The 22,835-nt window shown below is 36.9% G+C and overlaps 3 protein-coding genes across 7 annotated transcripts; 1 reads left to right on the top strand and 2 right to left on the bottom strand.

Moving 5' to 3' along the window:
• Positions 1-793: 793 nt before the first annotated feature.
• Positions 794-2,700, bottom strand: LOC130746302 (protein yippee-like At4g27745). Of its 3 annotated transcripts, XM_057598880.1 has the most exons (3): positions 2,583-2,700; positions 2,046-2,175; positions 794-1,264 (listed from the first exon to the last, which is right to left on the bottom strand). In XM_057598880.1, the coding sequence occupies exons 2-3, from the start codon at positions 2,136-2,138 to the stop codon at positions 1,037-1,039; spliced, it is 321 nt and encodes a 106-aa protein (XP_057454863.1). In that variant the 5' UTR covers positions 2,139-2,175; positions 2,583-2,700; the 3' UTR covers positions 794-1,036. The 3 variants fall into 3 exon arrangements, with proteins under 3 accessions (XP_057454863.1, XP_057454861.1, XP_057454862.1); XM_057598878.1 differs by lacking the exon at positions 2,583-2,700 and having other exon boundaries at positions 794-1,279; positions 2,046-2,426; XM_057598879.1 differs by lacking the exon at positions 2,583-2,700 and having other exon boundaries at positions 2,046-2,397.
• Positions 2,701-3,093: 393 nt separating this feature from the next.
• On the bottom strand, positions 3,094-7,238 carry LOC130746301 (probable serine/threonine-protein kinase WNK7). Of its 3 annotated transcripts, XM_057598876.1 has the most exons (7): positions 6,625-7,232; positions 5,784-5,821; positions 5,344-5,571; positions 5,038-5,258; positions 4,778-4,935; positions 4,328-4,691; positions 3,094-4,183 (listed from the first exon to the last, which is right to left on the bottom strand). In XM_057598876.1, exons 1-7 carry the CDS (start codon positions 6,742-6,744, stop codon positions 3,225-3,227), a joined length of 2,088 nt encoding a protein of 695 aa, XP_057454859.1. In that variant the 5' UTR covers positions 6,745-7,232; the 3' UTR covers positions 3,094-3,224. The 3 variants fall into 3 exon arrangements, with proteins under 3 accessions (XP_057454859.1, XP_057454858.1, XP_057454860.1); XM_057598875.1 differs by having other exon boundaries at positions 4,778-5,258; positions 6,625-7,238; XM_057598877.1 differs by lacking the exon at positions 5,784-5,821 and having other exon boundaries at positions 6,625-6,765.
• Positions 7,239-10,228: 2,990 nt separating this feature from the next.
• Positions 10,229-16,659, top strand: LOC130746300 (uncharacterized). Its single transcript, XM_057598874.1, has 3 exons — positions 10,229-10,728; positions 12,805-12,953; positions 16,198-16,659. Exons 1-3 carry the CDS (start codon positions 10,543-10,545, stop codon positions 16,334-16,336), a joined length of 474 nt encoding a protein of 157 aa, XP_057454857.1. The 5' UTR covers positions 10,229-10,542; the 3' UTR covers positions 16,337-16,659.
• Positions 16,660-22,835: the final 6,176 nt, after the last annotated feature.

Raw genomic sequence — 22,835 nt, 5'->3', positions numbered from 1 at the left:
GTGGCTTCAATAAATGCTTCAGGAGTTTTGCATACCCCACACTATTGGACACCAGTCTGAAGTGAAAAAGAACCCACGCTGACAACTTGACTCATATAAATGCAACCATAGACTAGTCATTCAAAAGCTTGAGCAGACAGAAGTTGTCAGTTTAAATTAAAGACCATTTCTTTGTAAGCACAGAACATAGTAGGATTTTGGTTACATGTTCCTCAGTCTTAGGAGTGATTTTTCTGGTTGATAATTAATTCTCAGGAGTTAATATGAATGCTTCTTTTTCAAATTAACAGTTTTAGCTTCAAAATGAATTTTAGGATAAGATTACAAATCCTAACTTCTACTGTTGACATGATCAAATATGAAGTTTTCAACTAGATTTCACAATACTACTCGACAGAATTTGCTTTAATCGTAAATGTATCCAACATAAATCACTATACTTTCAATTCAATTTACTATAGTCAATTTTAACACTCAAACAATTTTGAATTGGCAGATTCTTAAACAGCAAAGAGCTTGCAATTCATATTCAATTTCTCACCTTTGAAGGATAACAAGCAACTTGTTTTATGACAATGAATAAAAGAGTTACAAAGTTGCATATATTGCAGCCAATACATCAATTATCAGTGTGGGACACAGTGATATACTGATATGTGGGTTCTATTTGATTGAGCTGTGATGTGTCAATTTCGCTAACAATTCAATTTTCAGTTATACCCCAATGCTTCTCTACAAGAAACTATTTTGGATGCAAAAGTGCAATACAACCAAGCTTTATGCACAAGGCCAATAAATGAATTTTGTAATTCTTCATGAAAATGAATCTTTTTGCACAGTTTGAACAAGGGCTATTTAACAGTTCACATTTGGGTAGATATCATGAAACAACTTGAGAAGTTTTATCAGTGACTAAATCATGTTTTTTTTAAGGAACCCCTTTTTCTCTGATCAAGCAACCTTTACGAAACAATTCACATCTATACAACTGTGGAAATAATTGAGGATCAAAGAACTTGGAACTGAAACCTGTTCACTAGGCATTTCCCCTAACTATCTTGAACTTCTCTAGTACACATTTCCCTTCTTTGTACTTCTGTGTTTGCTCATAAGCTTTAACGTACTTCCATCCCAGTTCCTCTCCACAATCAGAGCAATATACATCAGCAACTGTGTGAAGACCAGTCATAAGCTGCCTATCCTCTTTAGGACCCAAGATAATGTTCATGGCATGAGAAAACAGAAAAGCTCTGCCATTGCTTGCCTGTTGAACATAACCCTTGAAAATCCTTGGTTAAAAAGAAACCTGAAATATCTTAACACACGTTTGGTAATTCTTCTACTACAGTAAAAATCAATTATGGAGAGAAGCCTCATGGGTAACTTCAAGTGCCAGAATTGATTATGAGGAAAAATAAGCTGATCTAAACATGTTATAATCATCCATCCTTTTAGCCAGTTTGCGCACCACATTTAAGGTCCGTTTGGGAAAACAAGTTAACTCAGCTCTTATTCCTAAGCTAATTTGAGAAATTTATTGAAATAAGATGAAAAATAGGTTTTAGGTAGGCATGTGCGCTTACTCATGCTATTCAGAGCAGCTTACAAAAATAAGTTCAAAACAACTATAGATAAGTCATAGGCTATTTGCATTAGCTCTTCCAAACACTTCCATAATTGTTTATACTATAAGATAAGCTCTTCCAAACAAGGCCTTATTCATTTAAGCATAAGAAAACAAGATTTTGATTTATATAACATGGTACTGACAAATTTGAATGAAATTTGAAATATAATTTGCAGTGGTACCTTTTAGAACAGATCAAATTAGTCTCAGGGCCTTGTTTGAAAAGTTTTCAGCATGATTCATTTGAGGGTATGTAAAATCTAAATCTTTAGGTCAGCAATTTATTTGAAACCTTCCTTTTCCTGATCCTATTCTGAGCATACAAGATTGGTTCAAATGGATGAACCATTTCAATCTAGAAAGTAGAAACCTAACATAAAGATGGGGAAAGTGCCAAAAATGCAAGAAAAAATTTCACCTGGAAATCTTTGGAAACGATATCATCATGGAAAGCAACAAGGTTCTGGCACTTGAAGCAGCAGTATGCCCGTGATCCCATCAATTCTGCCATTTGATGAACTTTCCTGGAACTACCACCTTATCTTCTCCTACTCATAAATAAAAGTGTAAAAGAAAAGTCTGGTCAAAGACTCAACTATAAAATTATGATCAAACACTAGCAGCCAATGTCAGAATATGATAATTGGTGTGATTTGTCAAAAATGTGTATCAGGGGCTGAATGAATTGCAAGAAATGTACTCAATCATTGAGAAATAGTTTGAAGAAAAGAATATGACTAAAAGAGTGTTGTATAAACAAAAGGGGTTGATTAAGATGGGATTAAAAAAGCACTAGAAATAGTTTGGTGAGAAAATGTTGCAATTCTTTAAGAATTGTTTGTCTTGCTTCAAAAGTTAGACACAGAGGAGAACAAACACATACAACAAAATGTAAAACTAGAACCAGTAGAAAGGAAGATTCAACTAACAATTGATTAAACAAAATAAAAATTACCTGTACTGCCTTTTTTGGTTTCTGATGTGTATGTATGCTTGTTGGTTTGTGCATTAGTAGATATTGATGCTTAACGCTAAGTATCTATATCTGTGCTGCGTGAGAGAGAAAGTGGGGAGTGGTTCAGTTTTTATAACGAGCCCCAACTACCTCATCTAAAGGATTATGCACCCACAATGTAAACTTTGTTTACTCATGCATCTAATTGAATTCCGTCAAATCAGAAAATACGTTTTTATTTTAATTAAAATTAAAAATGAATGTAAATCTCTCTCCTACGAGGCATAAATTGATTGAATGTGAATGTAAACGTAAATCTCTCTCTTGACTATATTTAATTGAAATTGAAAATGAATGTAAGTCATTGAATGAGGTAATGCCCATATTTTATGCAGATTTAATTGACATATTTCATTTAAAATCTGGTTAACAGTTGGAGCCATGTTAGTTTCATTTTTCAGAGAAAATGAAGTACTTAATGTGAATATATGTGTAACGTATAAAAAATAGGGGGAGAGAAAGATCACTCGCTTCCACAAAAATAGAGCCACATCCAATATACAAATTACAGTTAGATATCATCAAATTTACAATGAAACAACTTCGACAAGGGTAAAAAGATGTTACTCAATAGGCTCAAAATCAATGAACAGCCTCTTTCTTCTTTGCCATCCATCTCCTTCTAGTGGCTTCCAATGCCTCCAACTTCATTCTATTAAGTTCTTCCATCCAATGCTGATACTGTAACTCAATTGCATCTAGTTGGAACTTTAGCTCAAGATCAATCTCCTTTTCGATTGAAGACACTGAAGAACGGCTGCTCACAACATCGGATGATGTTCCACAAATTGACCCGGCACTACAATCTGTCGCTTGCAATATACAATCCTTAAAATATGCATCCCCGAGTTCAAGTTCTGAGACAGACCTACTTAAGCATCCAAAACTTCCATCAACATTGGAATCATGAAACTCGTCATTTTTCACAGAAGCATCTTCAATAACTATTTCAGATGCTCCGGATTCTTGTGAATATCGATCTTCCAAGTTAAACAAACTAGGAGAAGACATATAATCACTGTCAAAACTGGCATTATTAGCATTTTTGTAAAAGCAGCTCTTCTCAGCAGTCATAAAACTTTCTCCAGGGGTTGTGTTAAACCCAGAGGTAAACAAACTAGGAGAAGACTTATAATCACTAACACTGTCAAAACAGGCATTATCAACATTTTTGTAAGAACAACTCTTCTCAGCAGTCATAAAACTTTCTCCAGGAGCTGTGTTAAACCCATAGAAGTTGTGCTGGTCAATAGCTAATTTAGAGGGAAAACTAGTAAGGACAGAACCGCATGAGCACGCCATAAAGGTTTCACTGTCTGCCGTTGTAGACCCACCACCGTTAAGACTAAATTCTCCACTTGATTTATGATCAGGTGAGGGCTTCCACCAAGGTAGAAGTTTCACTATCAAGTAATCAATAAGCTCAGCTATGAAAGCCACATCGTGATCGGCCAACTCCAAATGTTCAACCATCTCTGAGGCCACAGAGACTGCAGTATCTGTATCAAGGTAAAAGAGAAAATGTATATTCCTCACTCGACCTGCATGTAACACAAGCAACGCTATTATTGCATCATTTCAATAGAAAGGCATGGCGAAGTGTCAAAAGCTAATTCAGATGTTCTATACCTCCTCTCCCCGGAGAAAAAAAGGTACAGAAGGGGCAAGAAAGACCACATACTCACCAGATGTATCCGCAATACGCAAGGTCAAAGATACTGAGTTATCGTCATTTTTAGTCCCTTTTAACCTAAATGCATTGTTCTTATTTGTCCTTTGGACTTCAAAAACAGGACAATGTGAACTTCCTTGGTTGCTTTCAGCACTGTTACTCACACAAAGCTGTTTGCAGTCATTATCTATGTCCATAGATAGAGAACCAGGTTTGACCATGTCTACAGCTCTCGGAGTTTGAATAGGTGTCTGTAGAAATGGGTCTTTAAGAAGCTCCTCTGCAGACAATCTCTCGGATGCTGGAACCAGACATTTCTCAATAAACTCTTTAATTTCGGGATCACTCACCTTATCAAGGGAAGCGGGTTTGATACCCTGCAACACATATATGAGTCGAGTAGTTCATATTGTGAGCATGCAGTCATAAGTAACAAGGAAATGCCAGTGGTTGCTATACTTACCGAGGTAACTTTCTTATAAATTTGAGCTGGATTTTTGCATTCAATATAGGGATACTCAAGAGTAATCATCTCCAATATGCACATCCCAAAAGAATAGATGTCAACAAGTTCATTGTATTCCTCTTCATATAGTTCTGGAGCCATAAACTCAGGGGTCCCTTTTAGAATGGAGAAATATAGGCAAAAACATATTTTAGTACTACCTAAAGGACCAGTATGATTAAATAAAAACATCACATTTTCGGAAAGTAATACGTTACCAATAACACTTCGGGCAGTTGGTTGCTGCATGACAATTGCCAAACCAAGGTCTCCTATTTTAACTTCTCCTTGGTTTCCATTCACAAAGATGTTGTCGCATTTCAAGTCTCTATGAATAATAGGTGGCTTGTGACTGTGAAGATATACTAAGCCTTGAAGAATCTGCCTGGCCCAACATTTTATGGCTTTAATTTCAACATATTTATGCTTCTTACGATATCTGTCAGCCAAACGTATACAACAATGTTATGCAGGCATTAGGGACAAACAGCAAACACGAAGTGGATAAATTCAGGAGAACATACTGCCTCAAGTTTCCAGATGTGAAGAGTTCAGTGATCATGTTAACAGTTTTCTGCTTATCATCAATCCAAGAATTATAGAACTTAATGATATTATCATGTTTTAAAGACTTCAATAGATTAACTTCAGAATACAATTTTGATAGATCATCTACTGAATGCAAGAGGCCGTCAATCTTAACTTGGTTCCAAGCAACTTCTATTCCATCAACTTCGTCAAAGCCCCTATAACTGCAAAAGAGAAAGAGATTAAGTAGCATGCTTTGACAAGTAACAAGGACTCTCCTAAGTATTATTGAAGACTAAATCTCTAGAATAAATATACATAGCACGTAAAATTCTGAATAAATCTAGAAGTTAGGAACAGAATATACTGAAATAGAGGTAGTGAGTGAAAAAAAAAATTAAAAATAGAAAGTAGAGATTAGTCATGAGAGTCGTACACAGTCTTGAAGGCACCCCTGCCCAAAATTTCATTGTACTGAGAAAAAAAACAAGAGGGAAAAAAGTCAAATTAGACAAAAATAGAAAGAACAACAAGTGAATCATAGAATCACTGAATAGAGAAGTCAAAATTCCCTTAGATGATGAAGGCGTATGATAATTGGTTCCCCTAGCAGTTCTTTAAATAGGGAACTTTTTATATGAATTAGGATTATATGTAGAATTGAATCTTGAGCATGAGATAGATTTTATACTTGTGCATTTAGAATGAAAATCAATAACATAACAACCTGGTTTACAAAGTTAAATTAGAATGCTGTTTGCAAATCTATCATCCACTCTGAGTTTCTAAACCTACATTGAGCCATGAATTCAACTGAGTGCGTGTTTGAATACACGGTGGATATCACCGTGAAGACAAAATCACGGTGGACAACCACAAGAGCTAAGGGAATTCACCTCTATACATCATGATCTTGACTCACTAATTTTCACTGTATATCCAAACATGCACTGATATATCTCATATAGTTGCACACAAAAAAACACAGCTAATCCATTATCCATATCAACTACTTTGGTTCGAATGTCAGCAAGAATAACCATGTAAACCCAATGCAGGAAGCAGGGTTTATTCCAAATGTGCCAACCCCTCTAGCTCAACTAGCACCATTTCACAACCAACCTAACTAATTGAAATGCATCACCCTCAGACCCCAAACACATCAATTAGAATTAAAATGAGCTACCAAAGTTGAGCCAAATGAATTAAAAAAAAACATATAAATAAAAAATGCATAAAGGCATCATCATGTGAGACATAATGTCACACATACATACCCTTAGGTATCGGCCGGTGGGATCTCTCTCCACAGTATCATCCTCAAAATCAGGAGGCTCCCTTGTTCTGAACACATTGTCTGAAGTAGGAGGTAATGCTAACACAGAACCAGAATTCATTCTGGTTGCTAAATTGCAACCCTACAAAGCAAACAGCACAAGGGATTTTAACCTTGCTATTATATATCTTCTTATAATTTATATATTTCTATTTTTTATAGTACGAGGTTCAGCTTCTGATTGGAATGGAGAAAGGTAAGGTTTGATTGAAGAAGGAATAGAATGCCAAATAGCAGCTGGTATTGGCATTCAATGGCATTGGTTGGAGGCAATGAACCAAGATTCAAAGCCTCACATTCCATGTCAAAGCCAAAATTCATCCTCAAACAAAACCCAACACCACCATTTTCTTCTTCGAAAAAATTCAATATTTCCACCGACCCAGGTACCAAAACCTTGAAAAGGTTTAAATTTTACTGGATGGGTCTCCCATTGCCCAATCTCCAGAGGGAAAAAGGGGGAAAATTCTCAAAAAAATGGGGGAAAAAAGGGAACAATGAGCAATGCTGATTGTTATGGAAGAGAGAGAAGATTAGAAGCCATGGGATGCGAAAGTGAAGGTGGAAACAGACAGGTTGTATGGTAAAACAGAGTGCTATTTTTGTGAAATAGATTTGCGTTTGGAAAGGAAGAACAGGTTAGTTAGTTCTGTCAACTAACCGAACTTGAATTTAATCAATGATAAATTCACATCAAATAAAATATTCAATAGTTACTATACATTTATTTTATTGATATTATTTTTAACAAATATATTGATGGTGATGTATCTTGGATTGGCCGGGGCGATGTTCGAAAAAAAAAAATGAATAATGCGGAAAAAAAAATTAATTACCAAAAAGGGTAAAAAAATCGAATTTACAAGAATGGTGTGTTTTTTGCCAGCTGGGAGCTTGTGTGGCAAGGGGGTGGGATTCGCTCCACCCAACACGAATCCAAAGCACTGAATTCGCCCCACATAAAACGCATGCATATGGATTCGCCCTATATGAAACGAATTTCATGTGCCAGATTCAGTGAGATTCCTTCGTTTCCCAAGTTGGGATCTGATTCCTTGGCTTTGCAGTACATGACAGTGATGCGCTTGGTATGAGGCGAATCCTTTACAAACATCATTCGTTTTCTTTGAGGCGAATTTTCTCTGATGGATTGATGATGCCTTGCATGCGTTTTATGTGGGGCGAATTCAATGCTTTGGATTCGCGTTGGATGGAGTGAATCTCACCCTCTTGCCACACAAGCTCCCAACTGGCCAAAAACACACCATTCCTGTAAATACCATTTGCATTATTCATATTTTTTTTTTCGCAATGTTCGAGGAGCGTAGGTTGATGCAGTTAAAAAAGACATACTTCGCATTAATGCTAAAAACTTGGTTAAAAAAGACATACTTCGCATTAATGTTAAAAACTTGGTGTACCAGGGGCTTGTGGAGTGGAATAAGAGATCTCATCATTGAGTGACTCAATCTCATTATTCAAGACGACCTATCCCTTAATGTACTTTTAGATGATCATTTGTATATAGGAGTATTTATTATGATGGGACGGGTTAAACATATGATCCCCTCACCAAAAACAAAACCAAGACACTTGTAGTCATGTGGTGATGAGCGGTTACATAACAATTTTAGTTCTGATGTATATACAAGCGAAGGGAACTTAGGACAATGGGATGCTCACTATAATTATACATACTGGGTTTAAAATTCTTTCTTTAATGTTTTGAATCTGGTCATCATGGTTCACTTGCACTTTGTTTGGTAGACAAGAAAGAGAGAGTAGAGAAGAAAGAATTTGAGTACAGAGAAAGAAATGAAAAATATAATAAATATAGAGGTTGTTTGGTATAATAAAAGAGAAGAGAATGTTACTTTTTATGTTAAAATAATAATTATGTATAATGTAAAACACTTTTTGGTAGTTTGAATGTAAATACTCTCGTTCACAGACCACCAGTATAGTGCGATTTGGGATTAAAAATAATGTAGTGTAATATAGTACACTTTTTGGCAATCAAATGTGAGTACTCAAGGTCCCAAGCCACGAGCAAAGTACGAAAATAAAACAGGGACCCACCTATCTCTTTCCAATTTGGAGAGACCACAAAAGTCTCTCATCTATGCCCCTACTCTCACTCACCAAACAAGAGAGGTCCTCGATCTCTCCTCTATCCCTCTCTTCACTATTTATACCTTTTCAAACAAAACCTTGATGAACATATATAAGATGGTTAGGAAGAAGGAAGAAATCATGATCGTTTGATCAAATGTGAATTATCAAGACTAAAACATTAAGTCACATGGTCATTAAATAATTAAAGTGATAAGAGAATTGCTTGATGCTACGAACAATAGCACAACACAAGTGTCTGGTGAAAGACACATTCACCTTTTTATTATCCATTACTCATGTTTTTTTGTACTTTTTATTGTATTTTCGAGTTGTCTTTTTTTTTACATCGAAAAGAAAAATTATTCCCTCGAGAAATTGATCTCTGGACCTCCCCACCCATCATATGTTCTTTATCTCGTACTACTTGACTTGTTTAAAGACACGTCAAACATTGGAACAAATTTTGATGACTTAAATATCATTGTCCGTCTGATCTTAATTGTTTTAAACTTTTAATGCATTGAATAGTGTTAACTTGAGAATAAATAGATTAACTTATCGTGCGTGTTTGGTCGTGCAACAATTTGTTGTGTTAATTAGAATTACTCATTTTATTTCTTCTATTTGATTGGTTAAATAGGTTTTCAGGAAGCTATCTCATCACATAAAAAAGCTCAAAATGATAGTTCATTCCATCCCAAAATCAAATAGAAAATCTATATTTTCTCCGAACTATGAGTCCTATTTGCTTAAACCAAACATACACCAATTGTCTTTAAATTTGGATACATTTATATTTAGTTTAAATGTTTTAATTTTTATGGGGTGTGTAACTGTGTGTTTAGATGAGACTCGCTCATGAATCTTGGGCGCTTACAGCATCCATGAGGGTGGCAACACATTCCTTAGTGAATTACTAGCTATTGAATTGGAATTGAATCATGCTTGGGAGCTCGGCCAGCGAAATATCATGTGCACTTCGGATTGTCAGCATGTGGCGGAGGCGTTGCGGAAGGAGGTGGATGTTTCATCCTTTTGGGAGACAATTTTGCGTGTTAGGGGCGCGCCTCACCGAGATTGGCAAGCTTTAGTGGAGCATATTCCTGATGAGCCCAATAATGCAACAAATTTTATGACATAGAAACCTTCTAGGTAGGGTTAAATTAAGGGTATCTCCCACTATGTGGAGGCTTCTGCCATCCGACATAGTTTCTTTATTATGCCTAGATAATGATGTGTAGTCGTGTTTCTTTTTATCTTAAAAAAACAGTAAAATTTAGCTATTACAAAGTTGAACCGACAATAATGACCTAAATTTATTTTATACTTCATGTGTAGTCCAATTTAATAAGAAGATACCAAAAAATGTTACAAAAAATCATTTTTAACCTCGTAAAAAACAAAAATTCGAAAATTATCCATGAAAAACGATGTCGATATTCTGGTCTATCCATGAAAAATTGATATTCATTGTAAAAATTTGTTTATTTCACAATAAATACATTTACCGATTTTAAGTGCTATCTATCATTTTCATTATTCAATTCCTCCACACGCTAGAGAGAGAGAGAGAGAAAAAGAGAGGTTGTGTTGTGTTTCTGGGTTTTGGAATTTCCATTCAATTCAACAACAACCACCACCACCACCACCACCGTCCACCACCGCCATCATCATCATCGAAGTTCGATCGATCGTGGCGCATCTATCAATCAATCAACAGGAGGGTTCCTTTGTTTATTGTTTTATGGCAAATCTGTACGTGAAGGCGGTGCCACCAGCGGATCTGAACAGGAACACGGAGTGGTTCACGTACCCTGGCGTTTGGACCACCTACATCCTCATCCTCTTCTTCTCATGGATCCTCGTTCTCTCCGTCTTCAGTTGCTCCCCTGGCATCGCTTGGACCATCGTTAATCTCGTCCATTTCCTTGTATCTTCCTTCTTCCTTTCCTTCCTTTACTTTTTCCTGTTTTTCCTTTACATTTCAAATCAGATATCACAATACGATTGATTCAAATTGGATTTGATTTCTGGGTATTTGATTTGTTACCTTGTTGATTTGCCTGATTTACCCCTCATGATAACCCGTGTGGAAACTAGAGCCTTTTAGGGTTTGTATCTGTTGTTTGTAATTCCTTGATAAATGGGGGGTAGGATTGTTTTGGTTTTTGGTTTTGGGTAGGTACTTGGGTTTTTGTCTCATTGTACTTAATTGCTTAATTAATGGTGAATAGTTTAGGTTTTATATTGTTTAGGTTTCTTTCTTAATACTTAGAAATGTATAAAGCAAGGGAGGGTTTGTGTATGTTCAACCCATTTGGAAACATTGCAGTATAAGGATTATTTTTGGTTTTGTATGTGGTGTTCGTTATTTTTTGGTAAATGGGTGTCGGCGTCGCAGTTATATTGTTTTGGGTTTTGTTTAGTGAATGGTAAATTGTTCATAGATGGGGCAATTTTATAAGATAAGAGGCTGAATGTAATTAAATTGTGCTGCGCTTGGAGAGGTTGAGATGTTAATTTATTGAGTCATCATACTCCATAATCATTTATATCAGCCTTGCCGCTTCTTGTGGCTTGATACGTGGTAAGAAGTTCAGGATTCAAGTTTGTGGTTTCATTCTTGATATTCATGCAGAGAGGGACAGAAAGAGGGGGAGGGGGGGGGGGTAAAATTCTTATAAGACATATGTAAGTTAGAGGTCCGTCTGTCATCTCACCAAATCATAGCATATGATTGGAAGTGAACTATACTCTTGAATCTTCTTTGCGTTTCTCTTGTCAAGGGTAGAGAGTGACCTTCATACCTAGTTTATTTTCCTAGCAATTCGGTATTCTCCTATGTACATTAACCTATATATATAATTCGAAAAAAAGTTAACATTATCCATTAATCTTTCTCGTATTGGCACTTGATCTTTCTCTTTTATTACTCACATTTACTTTCGTTTTCTTTTGATAAAAAATAAACCAAGCTCATTAATAGCCATTGCTGATGATAAAGCTGAAGAAAAATAATTATCTGTTAGCGTATTAGACCGTTGACTTCCCATTCCTGTCTTCATGGCTCCATCAAGTGTACTTTGTTCTATAATCTATCATAAAAAAGTTACCTTATCTGGTGTACCCTAATCATATCCCCACATATTACTTTTGTACTTCCCCTCCTTCTTAGTCTCTTCCTACACCATTTTCACCTGTTTCAGTCTGTTTGTATACACTACTCACTTTGAGATGTCCAATATCTCCTGGGGGCCTCTATGCTTATTGATGACCGTGATGATGATTATCTTCCAGTCTATCCTTAGCAGGATGTTTAGATTGGCAAGGAGAATGAATGCCGCTGCTTTTTATATTGTTCAAAGCAGGGGGGGGGGTTGTTCAAGAAAGCGTTGCAGAACAGGGGATTGTTAAGATCTTTCCCTATTCTAGATTCAATTGTTTCTGTGATTCTTGAACTAGTTGTGCTGTATTTGCTGTAATTTTCACAGTTCCCCTCCTTTATGAGATGTTCAAACTTTTCTTTTTTGCTTCTCCTCGTTTTAATTTTAGATGTACTCCAATTCAAGATTCAGGTGTCTAAGAGCCATGTTTGTCTAAGAGTGTTTGTTTCTCATTTTTCCTTTTATGGGATTGGTGAAACATTAAAGCAAGGCAATCCGCGTTTACTTATGTATCATTTGGTGAAGAAATATTTTCAGTATTCATGTAGTATCTACTCCCTCCATAAAATAATTCCATTTAATTGGACAGTTCCCTTTTATTATTTTCTTCAAAATTATCAAATGAGACCATTAACAATACAATGCCACATCCCATGATTTTAGGGAGGGAAAAACATACTACTGAACCACTTGGTGAGGTGATGGGCAACAGAGATTTTTTCTTCAAAATTGTTCGATTAGATAAAACTATAAATTAATATCTTCTGTCAATTTTTTATTAATGAAGCTTAGGATAAATTGGTCTATCTACATGGCTTGATTCATTATGTTGTGTCTATCAGGTAACATATCACTTTTTCCACTGGAAGAAAGGAACTCCATTTGCAGAGGACCAAGGGATCTACAATAGATTGACATGGTGGGAGCAGATAGACAATGGAAAGCAGCTCACTCGTAACAGGAAGTTTCTAACAGTTGTTCCTTTGGTGCTGTAAGTTCTCTAATTTGCATGCCAGTGTTTTTACATTTAAAGTTGTCTATATGCGTGTGCGCTCGGGGGCATTTGCGCGTGTCCAGTCTTTTTGTAAAAACACGAATTGGTTCACATTGATATCGTCTATACTGATGCAGACAAATGTATCTGTATATGGGTTGTACTTTAAATGATTTTAAAGTGGAAGTTGTAAATCAATTGGTGGTCAATACTAAATAGGGGTGTCAATACTCTTAATAGGTTCGAATAGAGCCGCGAACCTGACCCAATGCCATAAAAGGTACTGGTTTTATAGGCCATTTTCCCTGTTATTTGTCTTTTGAATGGGCTGCAGGCGTGGGAATCTTTTAAAGCGTTCTGAAGTTAGTAGTATCCATATACTCTCTCTCCCCTTGTGCATGTGTGTGTGTGTATTTTATGTCCTAGAAATTGGCTATTCAATATTCATGGATATCCTAGAGTTTCATTGGAAGTCTAGTGGAGAAGTATTGGTATTAGGTGTATATATAGTTTATGAAGCCCAAAAAACTTCCATGTTGGCTAATAGTATTTAAGTTAGCTGAAAATGCAGAGATTTCTATTATAATATTTGAGACATGATCTGTTAAGTTTTATCTTTTTTTTTTCTTTGTGAAACTACGCGGGTTCGTAACTTAAATTTTGAGGATTAAGTGCTTAGTTTTTTCAGGAAATTGTTTTGCTAGAAGAAACATTGTCAAATTTTAAATAAAAAAGAAAAGAATTTGATTCCTCTGAAGTAAAGGGTGTACAATAGGAGACCTTGAGAACTTGGGTGTGGGCCCAACTCTATCCCAACAGCTAGTTTAGGATGACATTGTTCTACCCTTCATAAGACTGGATTGACTTCATCAATTTCTCCTAGGATATCATTAGATCCAGATTGGCTTCATCAATTTTCATAGAAAGATTGGTGTATTGATTTTTTCCTAGGACAACTGCAGGCCACGTTGAATCTTGAAACTTCAAACTTCTGCGGGGTGGTCCATAATAAAAAGCCTTAGTAACAGAACCAAAATGATACCATACCGAATTAATTTCAGAACTTATGGTTTACTGCTTATTTGCATGTATTATATATTTCCCAGGGTTGTTAATGGCAGATAGCGTAGTGTAGCGGCAAGCCCAAAAAACGCTATTTCGAGCACTATAGCGGAAACTAGCGCAAATAGCGGTGAATAGTGGAGTAGCGGTGAACCCCCAGGCCGCTACGCTATAGGCTATGGCGCCGCTATAGCGCGCTATTAACAAGCCTGATATTTCCATCACAATCTTAATCATTATTTTGCTGATCAACCATTATAACTTTCCACTTTTACTATAAGGTGCACTTTTCACTTTAAAGAAGCCTAACCTGAAATAAGTTCAAAAGTTAAGAAATCTTCCTTAACAATGACATGAAGGATAAACTAATAAAAGACAGACAAACAAGTTAAAACAAATCCCTTTCAGGATCTGATAGAGACACCATCTTGAACAGACTATGGTGAGCACTGAAGTATGGCAACAAAATAAACTAGTACAATAGCAGATTTGTTATGTGGACGATATTTATTGAAAATGACAGCTTTTTTTAAATGCCTAGTTCTCCAATGAACAGCATATATTGCACATTGCACCGAGACTTTTCATTCTTATGGCTACCAAAATCTATTAGGTTGATTGTAGCTGATCTAGATTAAGAGGATACAGCCATATTGTTTTTCAGAAACAGAGAATTTCAGTAGCAAAGGACTTAGGTCCTTATAGGAAACTTCTCAGTATTTCTGCGGGGGGGCTGGTTGGGCTGCCTTTCCTAGTTTTGAACTGACAAGTATTTGCTGAAATTTCCATGGTGTGTTACTTTGTCAGTCTAGATAGTTTTCTACAATGAGAGTGGTGTTTTATCTGAGGCGTCAGTTATTAATTTGCATATTTAGTACAAGCAAGGTTGTCAAACCCGATTTTTTCATGGTTTTGGATGTGCTTACTGAGCATAACCAAGATCTAGTCATCATGCATTGTTTGGTTTTTGCTGATGATCTAGTCCTAATGGGAGAGTCCAAGGATGAAATAAATGGCTTAACTTAGTTTGTGAGAAAAGCTTTAGAAGCACATTTTTTCCGGTTAATTAGAAGTAAAACAAATTCTTTCCAATCATCCAATGAAAGTTTAGCAAGGCATGGAGAGTTGAAATTTGGGGGTTAGACTCTACATGTCCTCAAGGTTCAAATATCTTGGATGTGTCGCATCAGATGCTGGAGAAACCCGGGGAGATGTGAACTATAGGATTTAAGTTGGTCGGATGTTATGGAGAATGCCTTAGTTGATATTTGTGTTCAAAAGATACCTTTCAAGCTCAAAGGAAAATATTTCTGCACTACTCTAAGACTTGCAATATTTAATGGTACTGGGTGTTGGTAAAAACTGAACAAGAGCTTAAGCTTAATGTTGTGGAGATGATAATATTGCAGTGGATGTGTTAACAACACGAGAAAAATCATGAATTAATGTATTAGAGAAAAAGTAGGGATAGCACATTAGGATAAGATGGCAGAATCTTGCCTAAGCCTAAGCCCATGTGTGAAAAAGACTAACAGAAAACCTGGTATGAAGCTTGAATCAGACTGAAGATAGCTATAGTTAGAGATTGAGGTGAAACCAATAAAAAGGAAATGTATCTAAATGGACTTGCCGAGGATTTGGTTCATAACAGATTAGGATCCTCTCGTGTCACATGCCACTGTTATGTGAATTTTTGTGTCCATCTCTCTTTTTATAAATATTTAGAGAGTCTCACCTATATGATAGATATGAAAAGAGAGATAGACACAACTCTACCTTAACAGTGCCAATTGAAGTATCCACATAAGAGGATCCTGATCTATTCATAACATAACACGTTGGTATCATTAATTTTATATCTTCATGATGAAACACCCCAAAACTTGGATGTTCTGGAAAACTTTTGTATATTTTTAGCTGTTCGTATTTAAGCTTTCTCATGATAGAGTGCTTTGTGGAAAAGCTTTCGTTAAATTGTTTCAGGAATACCTATTTTAAGGGTAGTCAGTTATATTAACAAAACTTATTTTCTTAGTGGCATGGAGTCCAAGTTTAACTCATGCATGGTGTTGGTAGACTAGCCTTGGTATTTTAAAAATTGTATAATTATCTTTTGAGCGTACATGATTTAAATTTCGAGTGAATAGTCATTTACTGATTCTAATTTTGTGATTTTCAGGTACTTGATTGCCTCACACACAACTGACTATCAGAACCCAATGCTGTTCTTCAACACTGTTGCTGTGATTGTGCTAGTTGTTGCAAAGTTCCCTAATATGCACAAGGTTCGGATATTCGGAATCAATGCTGATAAGTGAAAACATTTGTGTCCAGTCCAAGAAACTTGGTTTTCTGCTCAAGAGTCTCTTCTCTTGTTCTGAAAAAGGTTGCACCTTTGTATAGAAAGGCAGAACTAGAAAGATACTCAAAGTAATGATGTTTTGTTGCCAACTGTTTTTCTCAAGCTGCTTCTTCCAAGTTATTAAACCAATAAAAATATGTTGAGTTATTTCTGTACAGTAGAGAAATATATGTAGTACCGGATTATAATGGTGCTTTAAAATGTACCTTCCTTTCCTATCCATTTTGGTTTAATTACGGCCTTAGAAGAACTGATATGCAAGAATGATCATTTGTGTTAGTATTAAATTCTATTGGTGAAACTTTTTTTAAATAAAAGCTTTTCCTGTTCCTTATCAGAAACAGAAGGACTTTCATGACAGCCTTGTAAATCATATTCCTGTGAAATCCTAAACTAATTGTGTAGTTATATATTTATAATGCAAAATCCCGGGTGTGTGTTTCCTATCCCTATAATGGAAGGAGAATAAGCCTATGCTCATTCGAAATAACTCTTTGTAAGTTACCGATGCTTTAGGCGCCTATAAGAAAAACCAATGGTTTAGGCTGTAGGTTATTGATTCAACTTACACTATAAAAAACTCCTGTCGTGGATGTAAATGTCACACTCATGGAAGTTCCTGTCGCGGATGTAAATGTCATGGAAATTCCTTCCGCAAATGTGACATTTTCATCCACAACAGATGGAGCATGTTTTGCCCATTCAAACTATCACTATTCATAGTTTGATATATTTCTAATTATATATGCTTATTATTCCTAATTATACTATAATAATAAATGTAAAACCAAAGATCATTGAATAACAAAAGTAAAGGAAGATTGAATGGAAAATGCATGCGAGTAAGAAGACGAAAGCGTGAGGAAAAGGTTCTACGAATACAAATTTATAAGTTACCGATGACTTTCGCCTTGATAACTGACAATCTAAATCTAAAAAGGCTGCCAAGTTACCGGCAAGGCCGATGGTTTTCACAGCTAGTAACAAACGACCATAATTTTAAAAAAATCACCACGTTAATGATGAATTCGGTCATCGATAATTACAAAATATTGAAATTAGTGGCAGTTTTGTCAATCAGTAACTAACAACGAGAATTTACAAAAGCCCGCCAAGTTAACGATGACCTTGACCTTCGATAGTTAATTAAGCAGTTATTTCAGAATAATGATAGCCTTGGTCGTCAATAAGTTGGTTGTAGCTAAATCCTCTGCTAAAAACAAATACTTACTACCAAAATACTAGTCGTTTAGGCCATCAATAAAAAGCACATTTTTTTTATAATATGTTATCGATGGCTAGGCTGTTGGCGGCCACCGGTAACAATGAGACTTTACAATAGTGTTTAGATCGTTGTTTTTAATTACATGTTTTCTTGTATTGATATAAGACCCATAATAATTTGATTTAAAGACACTTTACCCGACAATTTCGGCCATCAATAAATAACGATTGTAATTTGAAACTACGGCCAAGTTATCAATGGCCACGTCCGTCCGTAAGGTGTTGGTAAATTCAAATTACGAGCCATTGTGACCATAATTATACAAATTCATTATTTTCAACTTGATTATAGTAAATTAATTGACTTACTATACTTGAACTTAATTTTACTAAACTTTAAAACAAAATCATCTTTCTGTATCAGTTTCAAAATCGGTTATCAGTTGAGAAATATATCTAGATTTTCAAAGATGAATGTACCATGAGGAGAATAAAAAGAGAATAATTTGAAGACTAGCGTAAGAAAGAAGACAATACACAAGGAAAGGCATTTTGTCCTCAAATCGAACGTACACAAAGTGAAAAACAGTCACAACAGAACAAAGCCAAACAAAATTAGTAGTTAATGAACCTTCCACATGTGAAGCCATTGACCAAGCCAGTGGATGAAATTGTTCCCACTTGCCCCAAAGACCCAAAGGAATGTTTTGAAGGGTCCCACTAAAAATACTGAACGAAATTGTGCTAGCAAGTGGATGGATAAAGTAAGTGATTTAACACTTTGTGTTTTAAGTAAGTGATTGAAGGTTCAATTTTTAACTCTTGTAAATGAGAAAAAAATCTTATTGATCAGCTTCCTACAGTTTAATGTGCTAGCAAGTGGATGGATAAAACAAATGACTTATCACTTCTTGTTTTAAGGGAGTGATTGAAAGTTCGATTCTCAACTATTTTAAATTGAAAAAAATTCTGTTGATCAACTTCCTATGGCTTAATGCGTCGATAGTGAGACGATGAATTAATTTCTGATTATCGGCTGTAAGATACCCTTATTAACATAAAAAAAAGTAAGTGGATGATGACATACAAAGACTCATGGAATTTGAACTCTTCAAATTAAATTAAAACTGCGAGTGGGTGACAACAATCATATTGGGTTCGTGTTTTAGTTGGGGGCAGGTGATCCAATTTTCAAGATTTTTCCAATTTCATAATCATATGGTCTTAGTTTTATACTACATGTAATTAACAATGTGTTTTGTAATTCTTGCTTACATTAAAAGTAGGTGTGACAATCCGGATTCAGCTAAAACACTGAGATCACAAAAAAACTTCCTTGTCCTTCCTTTTCAAGTACTCTTTTAATATTATTCTTCCGAATAATTGATTTCACCAAGTGCTTTCATAGTTGGAAGAATCTCAGATGTGATAATTCAGACAACAAAGCTGACAACCCACTAATTTTTCCAGACAGAGATAGAAAGAGTAGCTGGAAAACATCACAAAGCAACTCGATCAACTAAATCTATAATAGTTATCGTTATAATTAAAAACATAGCATGCAGTAACATGTTTATAATACGTTTGAATCAATTTCTCTTTCATTCAAGTCAATTATACAATTTAAAAGCTACTCATAAAAATTTCTCCTTAGAATTAATTACGGATTTATAATCAATTATAGAATAGTTTCCAAACATGCTCTTAGAAACATGTTTTCATATATATCACATTTGAAGGCAAAATCAATCATGTGAAAAACTCTTGTAAATAGCTTTTGTGCATGAGAGAATTAGTTTTGATAAAAATGGAAACTAATTCAAACATGCTAAGGTTCTCCTTGAACTCACAGAAAGCCATTCGAATCAAACTTTTAAACACACAAATGAAGCTGGTGATATGCATATTAAAAAAGAATACATGAATACATGTTGCATGCCGGGGAGAAAAACAAATATTCACCTCTTCTTCTATCTCTCTATATATAAAAACAATCACATTGCTCAAATAACCAAAGCCAAGTGTATACAAAACAAAGTGAACCATGTGTGTAACACCCCGATTTCGGTGGCGTCACTTTAGTAACCAAAAGAAAATACTTTAAGCGGAAAAACGTGAATTATTTTTTTTCGACAATATAACTAAAGACAGAAAGCAATAAAACTCCCCAACAAAAGATAAAAGGAACTACTATACAACTATATATACATGCCTCGCTAAATACTACCACGTCACGAGTAACCTCCAGTGACGGGTGACAGAAAAGAGTAACGCCCGAAGGCAATATGTACAGTCCAAGATAAAGATGCTGTGTCCGCAACACTAACCTACAAAATCTGAGAGCAAGTTGGCCCAGCGGCCTAAGAAAAGACCCCCTAAATCCAACCAGCTCTCTGTGATCTCCATAGGAAACCACACAAAAGCTACCGGTAGGAAACTACCCTGTCCCCAAAAACGGAAGCATGACGGTCAGAGCATCGACACTACTCCTACACTATCCCTACCCGAGGAGCCCACACTAGCACTCGATCCTACACGCTAGCGCGGTCGTCATCCGAATCTGCATCCAGGACGACTAGGTCGACGTACTCAACACTGCCCTCTCTGTCCACCCTAATGCGCTCCCGCACTGGACTCTCGGGCTCGGGGCCCGGAACGAGATCCGCGACGACAGCAGCAGCAGTAGACGGACTAGACTCCGTCGAAGCCCCACCTACTGGCAACTCCTCAGAAGGATCCTCATCATCTGAAGGAGATGGTGGCGGTGGAGGTACTCCCAAGCCGGGTCCACAGTGTACTCCTGGAGGCAGGTTGAAGCTCACTATGTGCCTCCTCATCACTCCCTCCGTCAAGCGTCCAAATCGGTCGACACGGTCCTCCATGATCCGACCGGTGTAGGTCGCACGGTGGCCCTCGGGATCGACCACCCATGCACCTGGGTCGTCTTGGTCAAGCATCTCGTACCTGGTCCCCCCTGATGGGCTGACCATGGTAAACCAATCCCCCATACTCATCTGACAAATGGCGTAGTCCGCCCAAACACACACAGCAGACGCGAGGGTCAACTCCAAAGAATTATATAATTAATAAAACCAGATATAATTGTTGAGATATGTAGATAAAATAAATAGGGAATAAATATATTTAGTATATTTTATCTTTTATTAGGATAGATCTTTTCCTTATTTAGCTATCCCTAAACTCTTGTATATATATATGTACTCAGCTTCATGGAATAATCAATCAGAATATTTCATTCAAGTTGGTACCAGAGCTTTCTGATTCAAGTCTCCCTCTGGTTTACTAGTTTAGTTTAGGGTTTCAGCCATCGTAGGCTAACCCTTATTTTTACCAGTTAGAATTCCGGAAGCAACCACCGGCCGCCACCACTGCTGTTGGCTGCTGCTACCATAGTCCGCTGCTGCCACCACTGTGTCGTGATCAGCCGCCACCGCCAGCCGCTGCCGCTGCCGTCGCCGCCGGTCGCCGCTGACAATTTTTCTGGGTTTGCTTGTTTTTATTCCAGGATTCCTCTTCTGTGGTTCGTTTCTGTGTTTGAGGTCTCTTGTTTCTGTTTTTTGGCCTGTTCCAGTCAGTGAGCCTTTCGTTTGAAGTGTGTTTGGATTTGTTTGGTTGCGGTTGTTTTCCCTGTCTCTGTTTGTTCTTTTTCTTCATGGAGGATTTGCTGAAGGATAAGTCTCCCAAGGGTGAGAAGAAGAGTCTCATCTCATTTGCTTTTTCTGGGACTCCTGTTATCACTTCTGAGAAGTTGAATAAGGCTAACTCTTACAATGCTGAGAAGTTGAATGAGGCAAATTATCTAGATTGGTCCAATGCTGTTGAGATCTGGTTTTTGGGTCAAGGTTTGTCCGAGCACCTTACTAAAAAGTGTGCTGATATTGATGCTTCTGAGAAGAAGGAATGGGAGAAGGCTGATTATCAACTTGTTTCTTTATTATACCAGGCAATTGAACCTAGACTGATTGTTCACTTTCGTCCCTACAAAACATGTTATGATGTGTGGAAAAAGGCACAGGACATCTATGCTAATGATATTCAGCGGTTGTATGATTCAGTACGTAATTTGGCAAATCTCCAGATGACTGATCTTAATTTGCCGTCTTACCTGAATAAGGCACAATCTACCATTGTGGAGCTGAAGTCAATGCTGGTTAATGACGATTTGAAGAAGGTGCTGGAGAAACTTGACAATATGTTCATGGTGTTTGTTTTGCATGGTCTCCATAAGGATCTGGAATCTGTTCGAAACCAGACCCTTACTAATCCCAATATTCCTACAGCGGAGGAGCTTATTAATCGTTTACTTCGTGTTCCTTCATCTGCCACTTCAGCTAGACTTGAATCTCATACAGCCTCTGATTCCTCTGCTCTCATATCAAATTCTTTTGAGTCAGGGGGTCGAGGTCGTGGTCGTAAAGGTGGTGGACGTGGAAGAGGAGGTAGAGGAAATCTCCATTGTTCTTACTGTAAGAGGGATGGACACACACAGGATCGTTGTTACTCTCTAGTTGGGTTTCCAGACAAAACTGCTAATGTCGCACAGTCTATGGAGTCCAAGGTTGAATCTGATGGTGCAAAGAACCACTCATTCTCAGCTGATGAGTACAAGGAATATCTCCAGCTGAAGGGCGCTCAACGATCATCTTCGTCAGCAACTGTTGCTCAAACCGGTAATTCTACAATTTGTTACTCTCATTCTACACCTGTTGGATCCTGGGTTTTGGATTCCGGTGCCTCAGATCATCTCACTGGTAATCCTTCCTTTTTCTCTAACTTATCTTCACCCAAAACTACACACCATGTTACCCTTGCAAATGGCTCGAAAGTACAAGCCACCGGTGTTGGGCAGACATCTCCTCTTCCTACACTACCTTTGAGTTCTGTTCTATTAGTTCCGGGATGTGCTTTTAATCTTATTTCTATCAGTAAATTAACCAAATCATTAGGTTGTGCCATAACTTTTACCTCTGATTCCTTCTTTATACAGGACCGGAGTACGGGACGGATGATTGGAGCAGGATCTGAATCACATGGTCTCTATTATCTACAACAACCATCTTCTGCAATTTGTGCGGCTGCTGCTGAGTCTCCGAGTTTACTTCATCGTCGTCTGGGACATCCGAGTTTGGACAAATTAAAGAAGATGGTGCCTTACTTGTCGCAGTTAGAGTCTTTGGAATGCGAGTCATGTCAGCTTGGGAAGCATGTTA

This window comes from Lotus japonicus, chromosome 3, assembly GCF_012489685.1.
Source record: "Lotus japonicus ecotype B-129 chromosome 3, LjGifu_v1.2".
NCBI classification, from domain to species: Eukaryota; Viridiplantae; Streptophyta; class Magnoliopsida; order Fabales; family Fabaceae; genus Lotus; species Lotus japonicus.
The sequence above is the reverse complement of the archived record's forward strand: the minus strand, read 5'-3'. Positions and strand labels throughout refer to the sequence as shown.